Source organism: Trachurus japonicus, chromosome 1 (assembly GCF_045865225.1).
Source record: "Trachurus japonicus isolate A0001 chromosome 1, Traja_1.0".
NCBI lineage: Eukaryota > Metazoa > Chordata > Actinopteri > Carangiformes > Carangidae > Trachurus > Trachurus japonicus.
Window position 1 is genome coordinate 622,510 of NC_140907.1, and position 20,251 is coordinate 642,760.

General features: G+C 40.2%; 1 protein-coding gene across 8 annotated transcripts in view; it reads left to right on the forward strand.

Moving 5' to 3' along the window:
- sorcs1 (sortilin-related VPS10 domain containing receptor 1) overlaps positions 1-20,251 on the forward strand; it is a 204,973-nt gene that overhangs the window by 160,121 nt on the left and 24,601 nt on the right. For all 8 annotated transcript variants that reach the window (XR_015037089.1, XR_015037055.1, XR_015037115.1 and 5 more), the window contains exons 10-17: positions 1,242-1,388; positions 3,254-3,356; positions 5,801-5,877; positions 7,304-7,395; positions 7,750-7,857; positions 12,555-12,672; positions 14,531-14,664; positions 16,748-16,861. Coding sequence is in view for 5 of the 8 variants with exons in the window: in XM_085789434.1 (XP_085645560.1) it covers positions 1,242-1,388; positions 3,254-3,356; positions 5,801-5,877; positions 7,304-7,395; positions 7,750-7,857; positions 12,555-12,672; positions 14,531-14,664; positions 16,748-16,861 (893 nt within the window). In the remaining 3 variants the exon portion in view is untranslated. The remainder of the gene's footprint in view (positions 1-1,241; positions 1,389-3,253; positions 3,357-5,800; positions 5,878-7,303; positions 7,396-7,749; positions 7,858-12,554; positions 12,673-14,530; positions 14,665-16,747; positions 16,862-20,251) is intronic.

Genomic DNA, 20,251 nt, shown 5'->3' on the forward strand with positions numbered 1-20,251 from the left:
AAGTCCCCAGACAGTTAGGGTTAGGGTCATTTCCCCACTCAGTGTTTACAGCTGTACCTGAGTTTGTAGGCAATAAAGAAGAGGTAAGCATGTGTGGTTGGACATATATACGTATATACATACTTATATATCCACCCACAGATGCTTACCTCTTCTTTATTGCCTAAAAAATCAGGTAAATGCTCTTACAGTTGTTCTTGTCAAACTGGATCAAATCCTTACACTGCCCATTTTTCCTGCTTCTAACACATCAAGTTTGAGGACAGGGTTCCTACACATTAGAAATTTCTAAATTCCATACTTCTAACCTAATTTCCAGATTTCTTGGTAAAAAAAATTAAAATAATTTGTGACATTTGAGTAAATAGATGTGTATCATGTAATTAAATTATGCAATTAATCAGTTTTCATTATTCTGAGTTTAATTTTTGTGCGAATAATTCATGGTTTTCATCACGGGTCCTTTCACACCGACCAGAATGTTACACGGCGAAAATGTGAGACAATTTTTTTGTGGGAGTGAGGATGATTTTTCGGAGCTTTCGCCCGGCGAATAAACGCATCAACCAATCATGTAGCATGAAAAGGAGGGACGTCACAACACCATGACAACAATGTAAACAACCTGTGTCTCTCACCAAAGAGTCAGACGATTTAGAAGAGTAGTTGTGTTAAATGGATTTATTTACATGACGTGGAGGCGAAGAACCACCCGTCGCAAAGCAAAATTTACGGAATATAATTGTCATCTGTCGCATATTAGTGTCGCCGCCGGTGTGAATGGTTTTGATGCGAAATATTCGCCGCTGAATGTTTTGCAATTTCTTTTTTTTTTAATACTTTTTAATTAGTAAGCTATTATCAATTTAAGAGACAACAAGTTGACAAAGAACTGTCAAGAAATTAAAACAAAAACACAGGGGCTCCTTGGTTGAAAATCATAATGTTCAGTGTCTTTACTTGTTAGTGTGTAGCGTCCTCAATTGCTTTGTTTAAAACAGTCCATTTCTCCCATTTCCTGGGGAAAGTTGGCTCCTCTTGATCAGAGAGAGAGAAAGTCATCTTTTCCATTAAACACATTTCCTTCACTTTGTCCATCCATTGGTTAATGCTTGGAGACTCATTTTTATACTGAATGTTTCGCAACTTCATGTCATTTATTTGTTACATCCCCGGTGTGAAAAAGGCCTTTAATCTGTTCAACATGGAGCTGTGAGCTGCTTTTTGTTCTAATCTTCCAGGTAGCGGGGATAAAAGGGATGTTCCTGGCCAACAAAAGGACAGATAACCTAGTGAAGACGCACATCACCTACAACAGAGGCAGAGACTGGAGGCTGCTGCAGGCCCCAAGCAAAGACCTGAGGGGCAACAGCATCCACTGCGTACTAGTGAGTGTCCGCATGTCTGCCGGCATGCTGCGTTCATACATGTTTTAATAAGCGTGCGCTTCCATCAAAGAGCAGCCTTGACAGGAGCTGACTGTTCCCAGCAGCAATGAGAGGCTGAGCTCAAAAAGAGCACCGCCCGTCAACGCTGAGCGCTCTGAGGCTGCTGAGCTGAAAGGTCAGCCATTTTGATTCAGTCCAATGAGCTGACCTCCCATTTAAAACACACAGAGAGAAAGTGGTGTCAGTTAGAGAAGCACGCTATTTTTTTTTCACCCCCCTCTGTCTTTTTGAAAGTCTCTGGAACTTGGAGGCTTCTCAGAGTCCAGCTGAGATGAGTCTTCACTCACCGTTTGAAATGTAAAACAACGACTTCAATTGTGGATCTTTTTGTTATCTATTGATGTGTTGTTTGGAAGCTTCAGTCACTTTCTACTAATGTGCTAAAATGATGAAGCAGCCAGACTAAGATCACAGTGTAAATCAGAGGATGTCATCTTCGGGTGGGCATTTCCCAATGGAAAAAAAAAAAGAATAAACTCATTTGTATGATGAAGTAGAGAGGAAAACTTTCTGCCAACTCCAGTGACTAGCAACACATCAGCCCGCTAGCTAGCTGGCCAATCACCAATAGCCACCAAATGAGCTGCTAACTTAAAAAAGAAACACACAGCTTGCAGAACGGTGCAAACTCATTTGTGAACTGTACAAGACTTACTAATGCAACAAGAACCAAAGAAAAGAACAAACAACAATCAAAAGTATATATGAATGGTTTGAATTGGATTGCTGAGAGCAGCTAGCTACAAACAGCTCTTGCAGTTCACTAAACTGTGTCTGTACCTACGTGTGAAGAAGTGTTGTGGTTTGGTGATAATGTAAAGGACGAGCACACCCACACCTTCAAAATGGCCAATAGGAAAGCAGTGCCGTTTTTGACGTCCAATGACAAAATTACATGAAACCATGAACACTCAAAAAATAGCTATGACTAGAGATGCACGATAACCATCGGTACAGATAATTATCGGCCCAATATTGGCTGATAATTATCCACCAATAATTATTAGCAAATACACAGATAAGTCTGATAATGACATTACAATCAGCCAACATTATCTTGCTTCTGGTAATTTTCAGGTCATAACAATGCAGATTTTTTAGAGAGTCATGACTGTTCTGGTTTTTGTTGTGATTCCAACAGTAGCGATGTCGGTTACTGTGTTAAGTCAGAGGCAGAGCTGTAATGTTTAAGTGTCTGCATCAGTTATGAGAAGCAGGAAGTTATCAGTATCGGTGGACAAAAAGAGTTCATTGGATGGGTACATGATTCCACTAGGTGGGCAATGCCCACCCCAGCCCACCCATAGACACACCCCTGATGTAAATATGATGGTCTGTGCCGCTGCTGCTGATTTACATGTCGTTTGCAAAGCAGCACTTGAGCATCTTCTCTCAACATGACTTTATATATGAAAATGATAACCCTTTTTTGATAAACCAATTAGTGATTCTGCGGCGTGCCTCACCTTCTGCCCATATTACACAGTCATTTGTCAGGAAATGTCAGAGTTTTAATAAACCTCTAAACAGCCCGTCACAACATGGCCTGCACCACTGGCATTTTGCTGGGTCGTAATGAGAATAGTGTCGGTAAAGGTTAACCCAATCAGAATTAATGGTGGGACGAGCCAGTGGGGAAATGGTGTTTGTAATCGAATTTATGACTTGGGAAGGGTTTGTGGATCCAAATTGATGCCGCGGCCGTTTTATTCACAAGTGTCTTTTGATGGTTTTTTCAGTGATTCTGATTCTGTCGGCTTGGTTTGATAGTTGTGATAATTGAGTTTGCGATTTATTTTCTGCAGCCATACTGTTCATTACATCTCCATCTCCATGTGTCTGCAAATCCCTACACATCTGGAAACATCGCCAGCAGGGACTCAGCCCCGGGGATCATTGTCGCGTCAGGTGGGTGAGACAGAATCGCTGTGAGAGGCGAGACTTTCTTTTTCTCTCTCTGGGATTTGTGGGATTTTCTCAGAAAACAAAGCCCTGCTGCATTTTTTCGGTTTCATCCACTAAATAATGATTAATTATTTGTAATTCTTGACTGATAGAAGAAAGTCCTGACATGTGCCCCAAGTTTTAATAAGATAATCATTTAAAACTGTTAGATTTCATGATTTAGAAATACAGTAGTTATGCCAAACTTGTCAAAAAATGTTGAATGTAAATGATGTATGTCTTTCACCACAAGACAACAAAGGACACATTATTTTTATAGGCAGTACAGTTCACAGTGGAGTTATGTCCTTATTTTATTCATATATGGATGTTTTAGATAACATGGTATTGACTCGAAGTGGCAAAAATGATAAAAAATCACTCAGACAGACAAGAAGGAAAGGAATCTGTCTCTTTCATTTAGCTGAAACTCTTGGCACTGGACATTTCTGTGCACTGGTGCTTCCACAGCAGCTCTCAAACACATATCTGCAAAATGCACTTGCCTGTTTGCAGTTTTTTACTCCTCTCCTCCTGTTTACAATTGTTTCGTCCTCGTCAGCATCAGTGTACAACTCCCACAGGCACCTTACAACACCTGACATTTGAACAGGGGGTAAATAACATAACATACCATGGCATAAACAAAAAGACAGAGCACCACAAAGTATATAATCCATATGATTTAATCCTCTGAGCCTCACTGTTCCCCGAGAAACAAAGGACAGACAGCCAAGACTGACTTTGACTCAGTGTCGAGGAAACAAAATGAAAGGAATATGAGATCAGCAACCCCCCAGGTGAATTCACACCTCAGTGATATTTACTCCTGCATGGACTGGCACTGTCAATAACACATCGGCCGACGCCTTAGGTGTCTGGAGAAGGCAAAGCTCCTGCTTCAAGTTTGGGCATCTAGACCTTTGTGGGGCATTGTGATATAAACACATGACATAGATGTGGGAACCAGGGAACAGCATTCTTTTTCTTTCTCCCCCAATTACAAAATATTCAAAGTAATTTTTAATTTGGTCATTTCAGTACAGCAGAGGGAATACGTTCTTAGACCTAACTCTGTAAAAGTGGAGGACTCTATTGGACTGTTGTCAGTGACGACAGTCATGAAGCACCAGGCAGTAGGCTACACAGCAGGTGGAGACGCTAGAATGAGAGTAACTACCTTTCTATGAAGTTTTGGATGACAGCCAAGTACGCTGTGTTCTTCTGCTACACAAATCTCAGAGTTAGAGGCCTGCTCCATCTGAAAGAGCTCTGTGTCTGGGCAGGAAAGTGTTATTTGAATACATGAATGGGCTACATTCAAGGTAAATTATGTGAAGCTTTATTGTGTTCAAAATGTACATACATTCTCAAACAGGAAACTGTTGCATTCTTTTTCCCCCCAAAGACATTACTTTTCTTACAATAAAAATAGAAAATTAAATCTACAAGGCTTAGTACTGAATAAGTAAATAGCTATTTTAAATGTGTGAAAAAAATAAATAAATAAATAAAATAAAAGATATAACACAAGTTGAAGGCATTGTACTTATTGGGACTCTTCACAAATAAACAAATTACATCGTATTGCAATTTCCATCATACCATTATTTTTTTAATTTCCATCTGCCAGTAGATTTAAGGAACTAAAATATTTGTTTAGTTCATTTTTAAAACAGATTATTGATGGGGATTTATTTTTCCATTTACAACAGTGTATATGGTATTTGCCCAAAAGTAATACTAGATTTAATAAATTTGACATTTTTGAGGGGGCATCATCTTTGAAAAAAAGGATGTGTTCCTAAATTATGTGAAGCTGCTCTAGTCGGCTGAAAGTTGTAAGTTTGTTGAGCAGAGACTGATGTAAACATACCACAACTCTCCCTTCGCTGCGGTGAGGTGGGAACATCAAACACAAGGTCAACAAAATCAAGATGTTGAGCCGGTGTTCGGTCACTGTCTAACAGCAGTCACTGTTTTGGATTGTAAAGCACATTGTTTCCCACGGAGACAAGCTCTGAAACACTCGCATTACATTCCAGCTTTGTGTTGAACCACCTGGCACCAATTACAGGCTAAATTAAGACAAGTTCAACGGTCTGTGCTACATTAGGAGAGCTTGTCTTAATATGGTCACAACTGCTGAAAGATGATTACAGTAATCTGGATTTATTGGTTAATTTAGAAGTATGGGCAAATGTCACAACAATCTCCAGGAGCAGCACTGTAATTAACAACCCCAGTCTGCAGCTGCAGGACCGGGGAGCTGCTGCTGTACTGTAGCACCACAGTTTGGATTTATTTGCCCTCGTCTAGAATTAATTTCCTGTGTCTGCATTATGCAGTTTCTCTGCCTCAACTTTGTCTTGTGTGTCTTGTTCTGTGAATCTCGGCTGAACCTCCAGGCTCGGTCGGCTCAGAGCTCACCACCAGCAATGTCACTGTGTACATCACCTCGGATGCAGGAAACACATGGAGACAGGCGAGTGGACATTTTTTCACTGTTATTATGACCCGCAACTGTAAGAAATGACAGTAGAGAGTGTGTGCCTGTTGACACACACATGATGCAGTTTGCATGCAAATGTGTCTGTGCATGTTGTGAGGACACGCTGCTAACTAGCTACGGTACTGTAACATGTTTCCCCTTTTCCAACAAAGCCACACAGTTTTAAAGGGTGATGGATACGCACTGATGCACTTTTCCAGTCATTTATGGGCTTTTTTAGTCGTGCCACTGTTGTTGTTTCAACAGACTGTATTCCCCCCCCTTTTTTAATTGTGTGTCTTGTATCTGTGTTCTTTTTACTTGCTGCAACAATAATTGCCCTACGGGGACACAAATAAAAACCTTGAACCTTGAACCTTGAAGAGATAGTTCACCCAAAATTCAAATTTCACTCATTATCTACTCACCCTCATGTTGACTAAGAGCTGTGAGAATTTTCAGAGTCCTCCGTGCCTTCTCTGAGTTACGGGGGGGTCCGTGCTGCAGTATTTGTCCATATAATGGTTGTGAATGGATACCAACTTTCTTCGTCCAAAAAGACACACCAAAAAACATCCAAATACCTCCATAGTGCTCGTATGTAATGTCCCTCTTGTATTGAAGCCCCGACATGAGAAATTCTCACAGCTCTTAGTCAACATGAGGGTGAGTAGATAATGAGTGAAATTTGAATTTTGGGTGAACTATCCCTTTAATTGTGATTTGATTTGTCTGGGTGGAGCCATCATTTTGAAGCTCATGCTCCCTTATGGACGCTAACTAAGCCAAGTAGTTTACTTGGAAGTGTTTCAGGATTTCTACTTCAATCTCTAGAGTAAATTATGGTCTGTGAAGTCACTGTAGTCGGCGGAGATTGGCTCCCTGCAAGAATATTCACATGAACGCTCCAGCAAATATGTTCTGTTATTGATTTTCCAGACTCATACCTGCTGATAGAATTTTTGCAATGATGTTCCCAGTTGAATCGTTAACAAACTAAAACGACCACACTGTTGACCTGCTGACCTGCTGTTCCCGCTGTCCTCACCATCTTCTCCTCATCACTCACTGTCCCTGATCAAATTACAACCCTGTTGTAACCCTGTTAATGATCAAATGATATCTTAAGAGTAATTTGCCCACATGCAGTGCAGGTGGGTGGTTTGTACCTCACTTCATCCTGCCATTTTCAATTTATGGGCTTTGTTTCTAATTAAACACGGCAATGAAAAATGTAATTATTCAGAAGGTGATGTGGCAATCTGACTGTGATGTACTGTGTGGGGGTTTTATTACTTGTTACTTTGCTTACTTGAATGAAACAGTGTGGGTGTGTGCACACGTGTGTTAGACATGTACATGGATAACAAGCTGTTACAGAGTGAAGAGTTTTTTTTTTCCCTTTTTCTTATCCCTTCAGATCTTTGATGAGGAGTATGCAGTGCTCTATCTGAACCAAGGAGGTGCCTTAGTTGCAATAAGACACACTCCACTTCCTATCCGACACCTGTGGTGAGTCATTATGACAGAGATGCCATTTGTCACTGCGTGACTAATTCCAATGTCTTAAGTTATTCAAACAAAGGAAGATGAGTTTTTTTTTTTTCAAACTGGCAGACAATAATATTCAGGTTAGAAAACACACCATCAGTGGGAAACTTAGCTTTGCCAACTGTCATTCAATTTAACCTTTGTGTGTTTGAAGCCATAATGAGTCTAGCTTCCACTGATTAGTGTTCACTGAGCATTCAGCCTTGTGCTGAATATGACATAAAGTTGTTAGACAGCTCTCAGGGTCATTAGCTTGTGCACACAGTCAGGGGATTAGCACCGGTCCCCCCGTGCTATGGCTGTTTGTGTTCCCAGGTTGAGCTTTGATGAAGGACGGCAGTGGAACAAGTACAGCTTCACTAACACGCCTCTGTTTGTGGACGGGGTGCTGGGGGAGCCCGGGGAGGAGACGCTCATCATGACGTGAGTACCAAACATTTGTCAACATGGAGATCTATCACTCACACTGGAAAGCAAAGTAACAACACATAGTCTGTGTGTGTGTCATGTCTGTCTGTGTCTATTCATATGGCTATACATTGTGAAGAGCAGTTAAAGTTTCATCATTTGGACATTTTGGCCAGTCCTCACTACTTGACAGTGGTGTTCGATCAGGGCAAGTAAGGCAGGCAGTTAGAAAGAAAGAAAGGAAAAACAAATACTACTGACATGGATGATTTTAACAGCCATCTGTCTCATACGGGATCTGATATTGTCTCTTGTAAACGTGCTGCCCCCTGTTGACTGCAGTGTGCTACTTGGGGAGCTGGCTTGCCCACCAGCCCATGCTGACTTTTGTCATTTATATGGGTGCAACCACAGATCTAGAGTCTGCCAGTAAACATGGAGCTCCGTTAGCGCTTTTTAGCACTTCCGGTTCCCTCGTCTTAAAGTCAATCGTTTTTTTTAAATGGGATTTTGGTCAAATTCCTCAAATTAGTAGCCTAGAAATCTAGACGCACCCTAGCGGCAGCAAATATATTTGCTCCGTAGGTGGGTCTAGAAACGAGCCATAGTCTCGAACACCGATTGTGTTCACCAATCACAGCGCTCTATCTGTTTAGAGAGTCGTTGGGCGGGCTTAATGCGATGACGACATACATTTTAATTGGCTTGTTAGGCTGCTCTTTGCTCTGATTGGTCGAAAGACAGCCTTCATCCCGCCCCCTGGATTGAGCCGAGGTCTACCAGTCGTTGCCAGACTATACATTTTAATGATATAGTCTGGCTTGTCAGGCTATCAAATTAGGTCTGTTGACCCTTTGATCACACAATTTTCTTATGCGATTAATTGCAATTAACTTAAAAAAGTGACTCATTAAAAGTGCTACAGCAGGAATTACAGCAGCTTTTTAGCTTCTATATTGCTATGGGTCAGCCGCCACCGGAAAAAAACAAAACAACGTTCATTGCGTTAATTTTTTAAAATGCGTTAAATGTTTAAAATTAATCGCCTAAATCAACGCATTAACTATGACAATACTAGTTTATTTATATCATCATTGAAACTCAAGACAATTCAAAGCATTTTACAGACACATCGAAGTACATCAATACTAGGCAACTAGACATTAAAATAGATTTTGAAAAGTGTAAAACAAATAAATAAAATGTACTAGATCAAGTAGGAAACATTTACAAGGGATTCTGTAGTGATCAAATACAAGAAAATGCACAACTTCAAAAGATGTTATGTGATTAATTGGTAAGCTGCTGCAATAAGTAATGTTTCATTTCAAACATAGAAACTAAATACTGAGAACACTGGTTCAGATAGCCTGATGCTTTGTCTTACACAAGAGCAGAGATATTTAGGCCCGAGTCCATTTCAGTTGTTAGGGTTGTTTGAGTTATTTTAAGTTCTGGTTTATTGCTACACAGCCAAGATTTGCATTAACAGATAACCACAGTGTTAACTCCACAGTTTTCCAAAAGTTAGAAAACACCCTTTAAGCAGCACAATTTCCTCTGGGCGCTACAGTGCTTTGGTATCTTGGAAAGTGACAAGATGGGTTAGATGCTTCTTACCACTGGAGACAGCTGGAGACAGCTCTTAATGTGTAAAGAAATGTAGTTCGATGCCGATTTACAACCTCTAGACTGCGATGTAAACAGTGCTTAATGCTGGCGATGGCTACCTAGAAATAGTCAAACACTCAGTTATCTCCTAATGCATGAGGTCAACATGTTTCCTCACACAGGGAGCCGTGTGTCTCCTCTGCCTGAACATGAGCCTGTGCTGCATGCATCAGTATCTAACCCACCGCTGGGTTCTGCATTCCTGGCTGCGTGTTTTGGTTTTCATTAATAAAAATGTTCAAATTCAAGGTCTATCCAACATCAAAACAAGCTGTCTCCAGATTATGATCACAGGATATCAATGCTTTGGCAGCCACTAACACGTTATTATCCATTTGAAGAACATGAAGGGAAATGATCAAAAACATGCCTGAGAAAACCGACATGAAACTTTAGTTTAAAAAAAAATATATAACAGCATTAAAAAGTGGGGAGAGTGTGATTCAGAAACCAGATCTCTGAAGGTTCCTTTTGTGGTTTTTCACATTCATTATAACAACGGCCCACAGCTGAAGTATATGTGCATAAGACTGTGACACAGCACAACTCTCTGATTGCTGGAGAGGACTGTGGGATGTTTTACCAAAGGGTTTCCACAGCCATTACATCAGCGTCTCATGACACTTTGCCAGAAATGACAGACTGACAGTTGGCTCTGTAGTCAGCTCTACAGGAAAGTGATAGGGCACAGCTGGAGAGGCAGCGAGAGAGAGGCACAGAGAATGGGAATGTGCACAGAAATAGTCCACAAGCAGACAAAGAGCTGAAGGGGGGAAAGGGCCAGTGCTCAGACGGAGACGCTGGCAGGTTTGCACTGAGAACAAGTTCTCAAGTACACAGCCTCTCAGCTGACAGACACACCATTAGTTTTCATAAGACCATGCACTGTTTTCTTATCAATTTGTACTCATTTTTACAATAAGTGCCTGTCATGGTTGGGTGCCTTGAGAGCTAATTGACAGATTGATTGTGATAAATCCGTTGTGGTATGGATGGTGAAGGGGTGAGTGCAGAGCAACACACCCACTCAATTTAGCTGGCGATGGAATATTTATTCTGGTTAGTCTCATAACCTTTTATCCTGTTTTTGTTTTTGACCATTGCAAAAATATGGATATTCATTCTGATTTCATTAAACCTTCCAAAGAAATAAGTTGATGTTTGTGAGTAATTGCCAACAGTTCAAGTTTGCAACGCATAAATAAGTAACATCCAAGATGTTAATAGATAACCTTTCAGGTTCTTTGTTTAAAGCTTTTGTAAACAAGCTTGACTAATGATACATTAGCAAACAACAGTTTTCTGTGTAAAGATATGGTGTTGTCATGGTATCCTCTGCTCTAATCTGCATGTCTCTGGATTCTGTACTGGCAGCTGGTCTGTTAGTGCATGTACGTGTGCATGTTGGTGCTGGTGCATGTGTGTCCCTCCAGTTAAACTGTTGATCCGACACATTTATAAATACACAGGCACCGCCCACATGCGAGATGTCACAGTGTACATAGCACACAGTGTTCAGGTGAAAGTGACCTTCCACAATTTCTTAGAATGAAGAAATCTCTTTCTTTCTTCATTTTCTTTTATCTGAACCTCCCTCAGACAAAGATTTTAAGAAGTTTACTTCCAGCATAGCTAAGGCAACATTGCCAGCGTGGGATAATGGTGGTGACAAGCTTGTTTTTTTTGTTTAGTTGTATCTTTCTTCGAGTGAGCTTCCTGTTGGCTGGTGCGTGCTCGCTGCTGCTGCGGGATCTGTAACACCTTGCTGACTTTCTGACGTGAGGAGACGTGCGTTTTGGTCCGAGATGCTTGTGATCTTGTGTGACATCTAGTGGCTGTGACCTAATGTGACAAAACACAACGCCGGGACTCGTCACCCAGTGCTCTGCTGTGGTTTGGAATAGACAAAAACGGAGCTGTGACGCACAGACAAAATAAGATCTTTCAACCTGCAGCTGCACAGATAACAGGCAGAATCACTTCACTTTCGACTGCCTTGTGACATTAATAAAAAATAGTGCATATTTGATTTGATCTAAATGTATTTTGAACGAAAACCATTTATCATCCGTGGCCAAAAAATAATAACAAAAACAATGTTGGAAAAGGAGTCAGTAGAAGTAAACACTTATGTGCTCATATACCCCTTTATCTCTTGTCCTCTATTGAATATTAATTCTCTCTTTAACATTTAAATACAGACCAATAAAACCTGGTGCTAGATTAAGTGAATCAAATTCAATTAATAATAAATAATAGATAGAACATACCTTAACGCAGTGGTTCCCAACCTGTTTTTGGCTCGTGAGCCCATTTTGACATCGCAGATTTCTGGCGACCCGCGGCCGTCACTCAAGATGCGCCAGCTCAGATAATTTTACATGCTGCATTTTATTTCAACTCGATTTAATGTTGAGAGAGTGAAAGTATAGAATACAGTTGTTTAAGATTGTGTGTGGTGTTTTTAATCATAAATTGAAACAGAATAATAATTAGTTAAAAGAATGTTTTCTATCAATTGCTAGACACTTCAGGCGACCCCATTTGAATTCCAGGCGACCCCACATGGGGTCCTGACCCCAAGGTTGAAAAACACTGCCATATCCCTCCTCATCTGCATAACCCTTAAGAATTCCTTCTGAATTCTCTGTCCATTTTTTTTAATTGCCTTATACCTTATCTACTACTTACTCTACCCCTTCCTTCTGACATAGAAACTCTTCATTGTTTATGAACACAATTATAAAATGAAAATCATAACCCCACTCTCTGTCACAGAACATTTTTGAATGTTGCCCTGAAGTAAATCATTTCTAGTTTCATACATAGTAGCTTTTATACATAGCTTTTTAAATTTAACTAAAACCCTGAATTTCAATGTGTGTGTCTTTTGAAAACAGTGTGTTTGTGTGTTCTCTGTACCCCACGTTATGCATAATCCATTTCATTATCCTTTCTCCTTCAACATCACTTAACCTATCATGGTTGTCTCTTGCATGTTTTGTATTTAACAAGCAGCAGCGTGTGTGGCTTTTTTCCAGGATATTTGGCCACGTCAGTCATCGCTCAGAGTGGCAGCTGGTGAAAATCGACTTCAGGTCCATCTTCAACAGGAGATGTACAGAGGCAGACTATCAGACATGGCACCTGCACGACCAGGTACACTCTATGCCAGCACAGAGGGACATGGTAATAATCCCACAGATGAAGTTATTTATTTATTATGAATTAGTAGAAAATACATCTCTCTCTTTTCTTGTTAAGTCTTAAACATTGACCTCTTCTTTATCAAAATCACCATAAATGCAAAACAATTTTTTTTTTTTTTTTTTTTTTTTACTCTGAAATGACCTACTGAGGAGTAAATATGTCATTTTGAAATCATCACTGACATGCTCAGTTTTTTACACAGGCCTCTTTCTGTGAACAGATTCATTGTAAGTTACCAGTTAAACATCATTCAAAAATGGTGAACTGGTAGCTTCAGATCATCTCAAGATGAAAACGTCTGTTCAGTGCTGCAGATGAAGAGAGGCTGTCTCTTTCCACACTGACACCGCTCACCACAATAATCAAACTATATACTATAGGACACAATACAAAAAGAAAAAAAAACAGGAAAAATTCTACATTATTTCATAAAATATTATATAATTAAAATATAGTGAAAAGACCTTTATTATATTCAGGAAACAAGATACAATACAGTGGCAGGAGGGAAATAGAGTAGGAAGCATTTAGGGAGCAGTCTCAGAAGCACCCTATGTTTGATGTCAGCATTGTAGCTAACAGATGCACCTCCATTCTGCTACATAAACACTTCCAACTTAATGAGCTGTATTTATAAAAAATAAGACGTATATTCCTCTGTGGCAGATTTAATAAGCAAAAGTCTGCGAGCTCGTCTGCTCTGTAGCTCAGCATCTTTTAGTTCTGCTAATACAGAGGTTAGCTTGATCAAACACTGGACGTCCTCATCAGGGGCCAACCAGCTCTGCTTTTAGCCTGGCTCTAAGTGTCTCTCAGCTCCCAGAGCACTTATGTAGATGCTATACAGATTCCTGCTGATGCTGTGAGTGAACCCCACCCCACCCTGAATACATTAAACCTGCCAGAAAAAAAAAAAAAAAAAAAAAAACTCAACCTGGCCAGGCTTGAAGATGAGCCAGAGCCTTAAAACGTGTCATTGTTCATGGCCTGGTCCTGTAATTGGTTTAGACGCCCATATGCTCATAGTAGTCTAATGATCAAAACATATAGCACAGAAGACGACCAGAGTCCAAGTCAGTTACAGGGCCATCCTGTCTAAGTGTAGAGGGAGTGAAGGTCCTAAACTGCTGCAAAAATATAGTAGCTAGACACCACCTCATAACAGACACTATACTTTTGTTTTGAGAACACTGGGAAAGTTAAGGACATTATCAGTGGCTGTAAGTCTTTATGTGAGTGTAGAGTTTTTAAGCATCTCACTACTGACCCCTGTTGCACAAAGACAGAATGTTCTGATGATAAACAGAGCAGCAGTGAGGGCTGGAGGAAGCAGTGAAACAGATTTGGGTTCATCTTTTTTTTGCATTTCCAACCGATTTTCTATTCACATCCCAACGCACAGATACATGGCTAAAAATGGAATGGGTGCTGACAGCTTCTGAGACTGACGCTCCTTCTTAATCATTCATCTGAATATCACAAAAAAATCCCCCCCCCCCCCAAAAAAAAATGTACTTGAGCAGCACATTCTCCGTCGTGACACTGGTGACGGAGGAATATTGTTGAGTTTAGCACACCACGCAGCAGGAGCCTGTAAATAGTGGCTGAACAGGGATGCACAACAAGCTGAAGTAAAAGCAAGGCGACAGTGCTTTTCAAACAGTGCGATGCACCAAAGGCTGGTTGCATCACGTAAATTATTTATGTTGGCTAGTGCTACAAAAGCAGCTGATTTTCTCTCGCTCTCTCTCTCTCTCTCTCTCTCTGTGACTTCCCTCTCGGTTTTCTTTAAATATGGGCCCCACAGGGTGAGCCGTGCCTCATGGGACTGAAAAGAATCTACCGGAAACTGAAGCTCACATCCAGGTGCGTTATGGGGAAGACGTACTCGGTGTCGATGGCATCCAGCTCCTGTGAATGCACAGAGGCTGACTTTGAGTGGTAAGTATATACTTTTATTTCTAACCGTATCGTGTTCCCATCTGCTGTGGTTGTTCCACCAAATGTTATGAAGGCGAGTTGTGGTTTGAGTCATCATGTGAAAACAAATTGATGTTGTCAGAATCATTTTGACTTGGGATTAGAGGCCGCAAATATAAAACATACATGTATCTGGGCGTGGAGTTTGATAGATGTGGGTGTATGACGGGGTCTGATGGACAGATGCATTTTAGATGCACTATGGAAAATGTCAGATCCAGGGATTTTAGATGTTCATCCAAACCACAGAACTCTGGAGGCTACACCAGCTGACGTAGGCCGAGGGCAGGGTAGGCTGTTTTTTTTGTACAAAATCTGTAAGAATGCTGTGATTCTATGGGCAAAACAGCAAATGCAATGGTATGAGTGTGTGTACAAAAATCTCATTGAAATCACATAATCATCAGAATACTACAGGTGCAACAGTCTCTAACAAAAATGAATTCTGAATTCCAATATTGTTGAAATGAAATGCAGATATGATCATCTTGTGATCTGTATGCAGTACAGGGACAGAGGAGAAAGGGCCATGTTTACTGTTAAATACTGAGAGTTAAATAAATTTGAGAAGTGCATAGATCATACAAATATACATTCACTTCTTATACACATAGCATCTTAATAAAGTAGACTGAAGGCTCAGGAAACCTTTGCAGGTGTTTGAAATTCATTATCTGATGTGACACCAATAGGTTACAATAGTGATTTTTTTTCACTGTATTCTAATTGTTTGAGAGTGAATTTGGGGTTTTCATTAAATGTAAGTCATAATTATTACAATTAAAAGAAATAAAAACATAACATATTTCAGTCTGTGTGTAATTAATTTATATAATATGAGTTTCACTGTTTGAATTCAACTACTAATAAATGAACGTTCGCATGATATTTTTATTTATTGAGATGCACCTGTACAGATTGTGTAATCATGTTTCCCTATAGACACATTCAATGTCAGACAATTATGTACTCATGTATCAGCAACTCACTAAATATATTTGGGGAAATTATTTAAATAAAATTGGGATTCCCCATTTATTTGGCAGCAAGCCTCAGCCTTATCAATTGTAGAAATACATTTACCATATGCGCCATGATTTAAGGAAACTGGGTTTAAGTGAGGGATTAAAACATTAGAGATCAGTAGCATGGTTAATGTCATGCAGATTGTAATTACAGAGCAGCCCTAACAGATTCTTGCTGGAGCTGCAAAACAGGAACCAGCCTGATGGTCAAATGTATATGTGAATGTGTGCATGTGAATGGTTTTTATTTATTTAACCTTTATTTAATGTGTGGGCAAGTGTGTGTATTTATCACGAGTTACTCAAATGATTTGATGAGAATGTGTGTCATCCTTCACTGCTAGAAGGACAAAGTGTTCAGAAGAAAAAACTAATAATTCAAAGCTTTTGGAGACTCTTTATATCTCAGCTTCAACAAGAGAATATATTTTTCACATCCAACCTGCTTCCTTTGAATTATCAACGGTATTAATGTGGCTTTTTTTTTTTCTTGCTTTGGTCCCAAGTCTGCAGGCCTCGAGTGAGGCGGCTCTTGAAATAAAGCACCATCAAAACCATAAATCACTGTGCCTAATAGCTTTGATTAACAATCACAACACTTTTGCATCTGTGTGCATGTCACACTAATTGGAGCAATTTGTCCCTATCATTTTGGGGAGACGCAGCTCTGCCTTTTAATTTGTAGGACAAACAACTTGTGGGCTGTGTTTGAAATCACCAAAAAGGCACAGAGCAATTGCTGTAACTACCGTGAAGTTGTAAAATGAATTTCTTCCTATGGTTTTTTCACCGTTCAACTATTAAGTATGAAAACTTTAATATCAGATATTAATAAAATACAGAATGGGTGATTTATCAGCTCAGTACACAACTTTACATGATATATTTGTTTGTACTCTGTATCTCATTTTTGGACATTGAAACAGAGATTCAGGAACTTGCTTAGTGTGGTATTAGTGTTTCCTCTGTAGTTCCTGAGTAATAACTGTTTCTGCTTTTGTCTGCTTGAACCATTACAGTGATTATGGCTACGAGAGACGGACTGATGGCAAGTGCATGTCTGCCTTTTGGTTCCATCCATCATCGATGTCCAGGAGTTGCAGCACAGGGATGACTTTCCTTAACAGCACGGGGTAAACACACAGTACCAATAGTGACAGGCAATGAGGAAAATGAATGGTGCATTTGAGTTGAATAGCTCAGGGCAGAGATGGAGTGCTATTTGTTTAAAGAGGATATAAGTCCGGTCGATTTTCCTCTGTTTCGCTAACCCTCCTCCCGGCCATGTGCATTTGTTTGCAACAAAGTCGGTGAGAAATAACCGACCATAACTTTATTTATCATATGCAGTGTTACCATGTGCATATTTGTGTAGTTTAATCTGTCATAAACAAGAGATTACGGGTTATGTGGCGGTGCCGCAGAGACGAGAGCTGGGACACCGGGTCGGAGGCTCTGATCTTACAAGGTTGGTTTTCAACCAAGAGACGCTACTGTAGGTGGAAGGCAGAGAGCCTCCATTCTCCCTGGAACTAGTTACAAGTCAGTTATTTAACCATCACAATTACTCCCAAGTTGTTTGGTTAAGGTAAAACTGGTGCATAGTTATGCATAGTTCTGCTTTAAGTGGCGGAGCACAACTACAATGTATGTGCACGTGTCCACACGCATGGTTTAGTTGTTTGTTTTGTTATGTAACTACTATTCCTACAATGGTAAGTTCACATACATTTGAATGTGCCAAACACCTAGCTAAGTATGGGACACTTAAACAATAATTACCATTGCATTAAGCTATAGGTAAATGAGTAGTTTGTGTTTTGAATGATTTCATTAAAGGACAATTCCGGGCAAATTCAACCTGGGGCTGTAGCTTCCTAATATATTAGGTCTAACAGAATGAATCTGAAGATTTTCTTTTTAATGTCTCATGTTCTGCAGTAGTTCTGTCTGTCCCTGCATCGCCACAGCAGAGTATAATGGAAGTGATCAGATCTTAGGCTGTTTACATCCCACAAAACCACATTTTTTTAACGTCAGATGGCCGTTCAAACATACGCCGAGGGGTTTGTTTACGTCAAGAAAGCCGACAGGGCTGTAATAAAAAGTCTTGCAGAATCTAGCGTGAGAATCAAGTTGACGCTCCTAGTACTGCTACGAAGATATTGTGGCTCTGAGTTGATATTCTTTGTTGATAAAACAAACGGACGACCTGTAAACATAGTTGGCCGCCAACTTGACTCTTGCGCGAGACTCCGCAAGACTTTGTATTACAGCCGTATACAGCTGTATTTACAGACATGTTAGCTTTCTTGAAGTAAACAAACCCCTCGGTGTATGTTTGAAGCCATTGGATGTTGCCTGTGGCAAAAAATGTGGTTTTGTGGGATTTAAACAGCCTAAACAGCCTAAGATCTGTCCACTCCCATTATACACTGCAATGGCGATGCAGGGACAGACAGAACTACTTCAGAACAGGAACAATGAAAACGAAAATCTTCACATTCATTCTTTTAGACATATAATATCAGGAAACTAGAGCCCCAGGTTGAATTTGCATTTGAGACATTTATTCTGAAGAGTGCAGACAGAAGTCAAGCTCATCATAAAGGCTATGAAAACATAACAGAGCAGGTGTTTATTTCCAGTATGCAGTGTGGCTTCAGCACCAGCTGTGCAAGTTAAATAAGCCGTCTTTGTCATATTTATTTGCAAATAATAACAAAGAAACTTGCAGGAGTGAATGTTCTGTTAATTAATGTTTAGTAGAAACAAATGTTTAATTGGCTGTGTTGTTCAAAGATGACCAGCAGCTACCAGCAACTTTTATTGTAAAGTTTTTTGTTTTTTTTCTCCCCTGCCAGTTGCTCAATGAGTGAACTGCTGTTTTAAACCAGAAACCATTTTGTTTTTTATTGATATTTTACATTATATAGGCTACATTATGAATTTCTAACAAATTATGAGTATTCTTCACTTGGACAAATATTGTGCTGTTGGCAGGACTGAACCTATGGGTCAGGGTAGATTCATACTATTTTGGACATTTCAAGACATGTAATGTAACTCCTGCCACTAGGGGAACAATAACAAAAGTCACCGTAAAACACTCAGTGATTCTCAGAGTCTTCACCACCACTGATATCTATATACAGCTGAACCCAGTCTGGATTCCATTAGTGCCAGTTGTTCAGGAGGTTTTTACCAGCAGCTGGTGTCTCCATAATCAATCACCAGGGAATTAAAATCAATAGAAACATCAACAGAAACACTAGATAAAATAGTTCCTGTGTCTTTCATTGATGCTAACTGGCAGACATGGGATGTCGGGGCGGGGTTAGCTGAGGCTATACCTAATGTTTCTTTGGCTTCTTTCTCTGATAACCTATGCTCCAGACATTCTGGTTCTTTTTAACAGCAGCCAATTTATTTCCACCTCCTTGCCTATCTATAACCAAAGTACCAGATGATTACAAAACACTGAATTAAGCAGTTTATCTGGCACTGCTCGGTTGACAAATAACATCTCAGAGGAGCTGGCTAACAATATCAGTCGTCGTTTTTTTGACCAGAAATCCATGAATATTCAGCATGTATTCCACAAGAAAGCCCAGGAAATGAAAAGTAAAAAGAATTCAAGGGGGGGAGTACCCCGTTTTAGACAAGTTGCATGAGAGAAATAAGATTTGTGTGATGAATCTCAGAGGAGAGCTCAGGCAGACGGCCTGGGGACACGGCAGAGCCTCAGCAGAAACACTCAGGTGGACAGCCCAGAGGCTGAAGAGCCAATGACATAGGCAGCTTGGACAAAATGGCCAAAGAGGTGGAACAGACAAGCTAAGCCAGTCCAGACAGCAGCCCAGAGGCAGGGCATGGATTTGAAAGTGGTTCAATAGGCAGTGGTGAAGGCAAGGCACCTACAGTATGAAGGCAGAGCAGGAAGGATACTGCAAAGGCAGGGCAGGGCTCTGTGAGACAATGGCCAGATGATGCAGACGGTCTGGGAGGTTCAGTAATGTGTCAACACAGACAATCACCTGGAGATCAGGTAGCAAATCAGCAGGGACTTTTGAAAGGAGATCAACCAAGTGAACATAGAGACCTGGGGCCGTTCTTAAGAAAGATCTTAAGGAATGTCTTAAGAAGAAAATTTCATAAGAAAGTTCTTAAGTGCAATTCTTCAATATTATCTTAAGAACAGTCTTAAGTACAGTCATTTCTTATGAATTTCTTATTTTTCCTACTTAAAGCAGAAGTAAGTGATATATTTGTGTTAATATAAGTCTTAAATAGTTGTATCTTCCGACAGCAATCACTTACATAGAGTGTTTGGTCTGAAACACGGGTCTGTCAGTCCCTCTGCTCTGCTCTGAGCCGAGGAGAAAACATTTATCGTATCCTACAGTTTTTATCCAATGAGGAGAGAGAACGGCATGAAGGGCTGTGTGCAGCCAAGGGACGCCGTGAATGTGGCGACGTAGGGACGAGGACTGTTATGGTGCGTTCAAGGAAACTCGTATTTT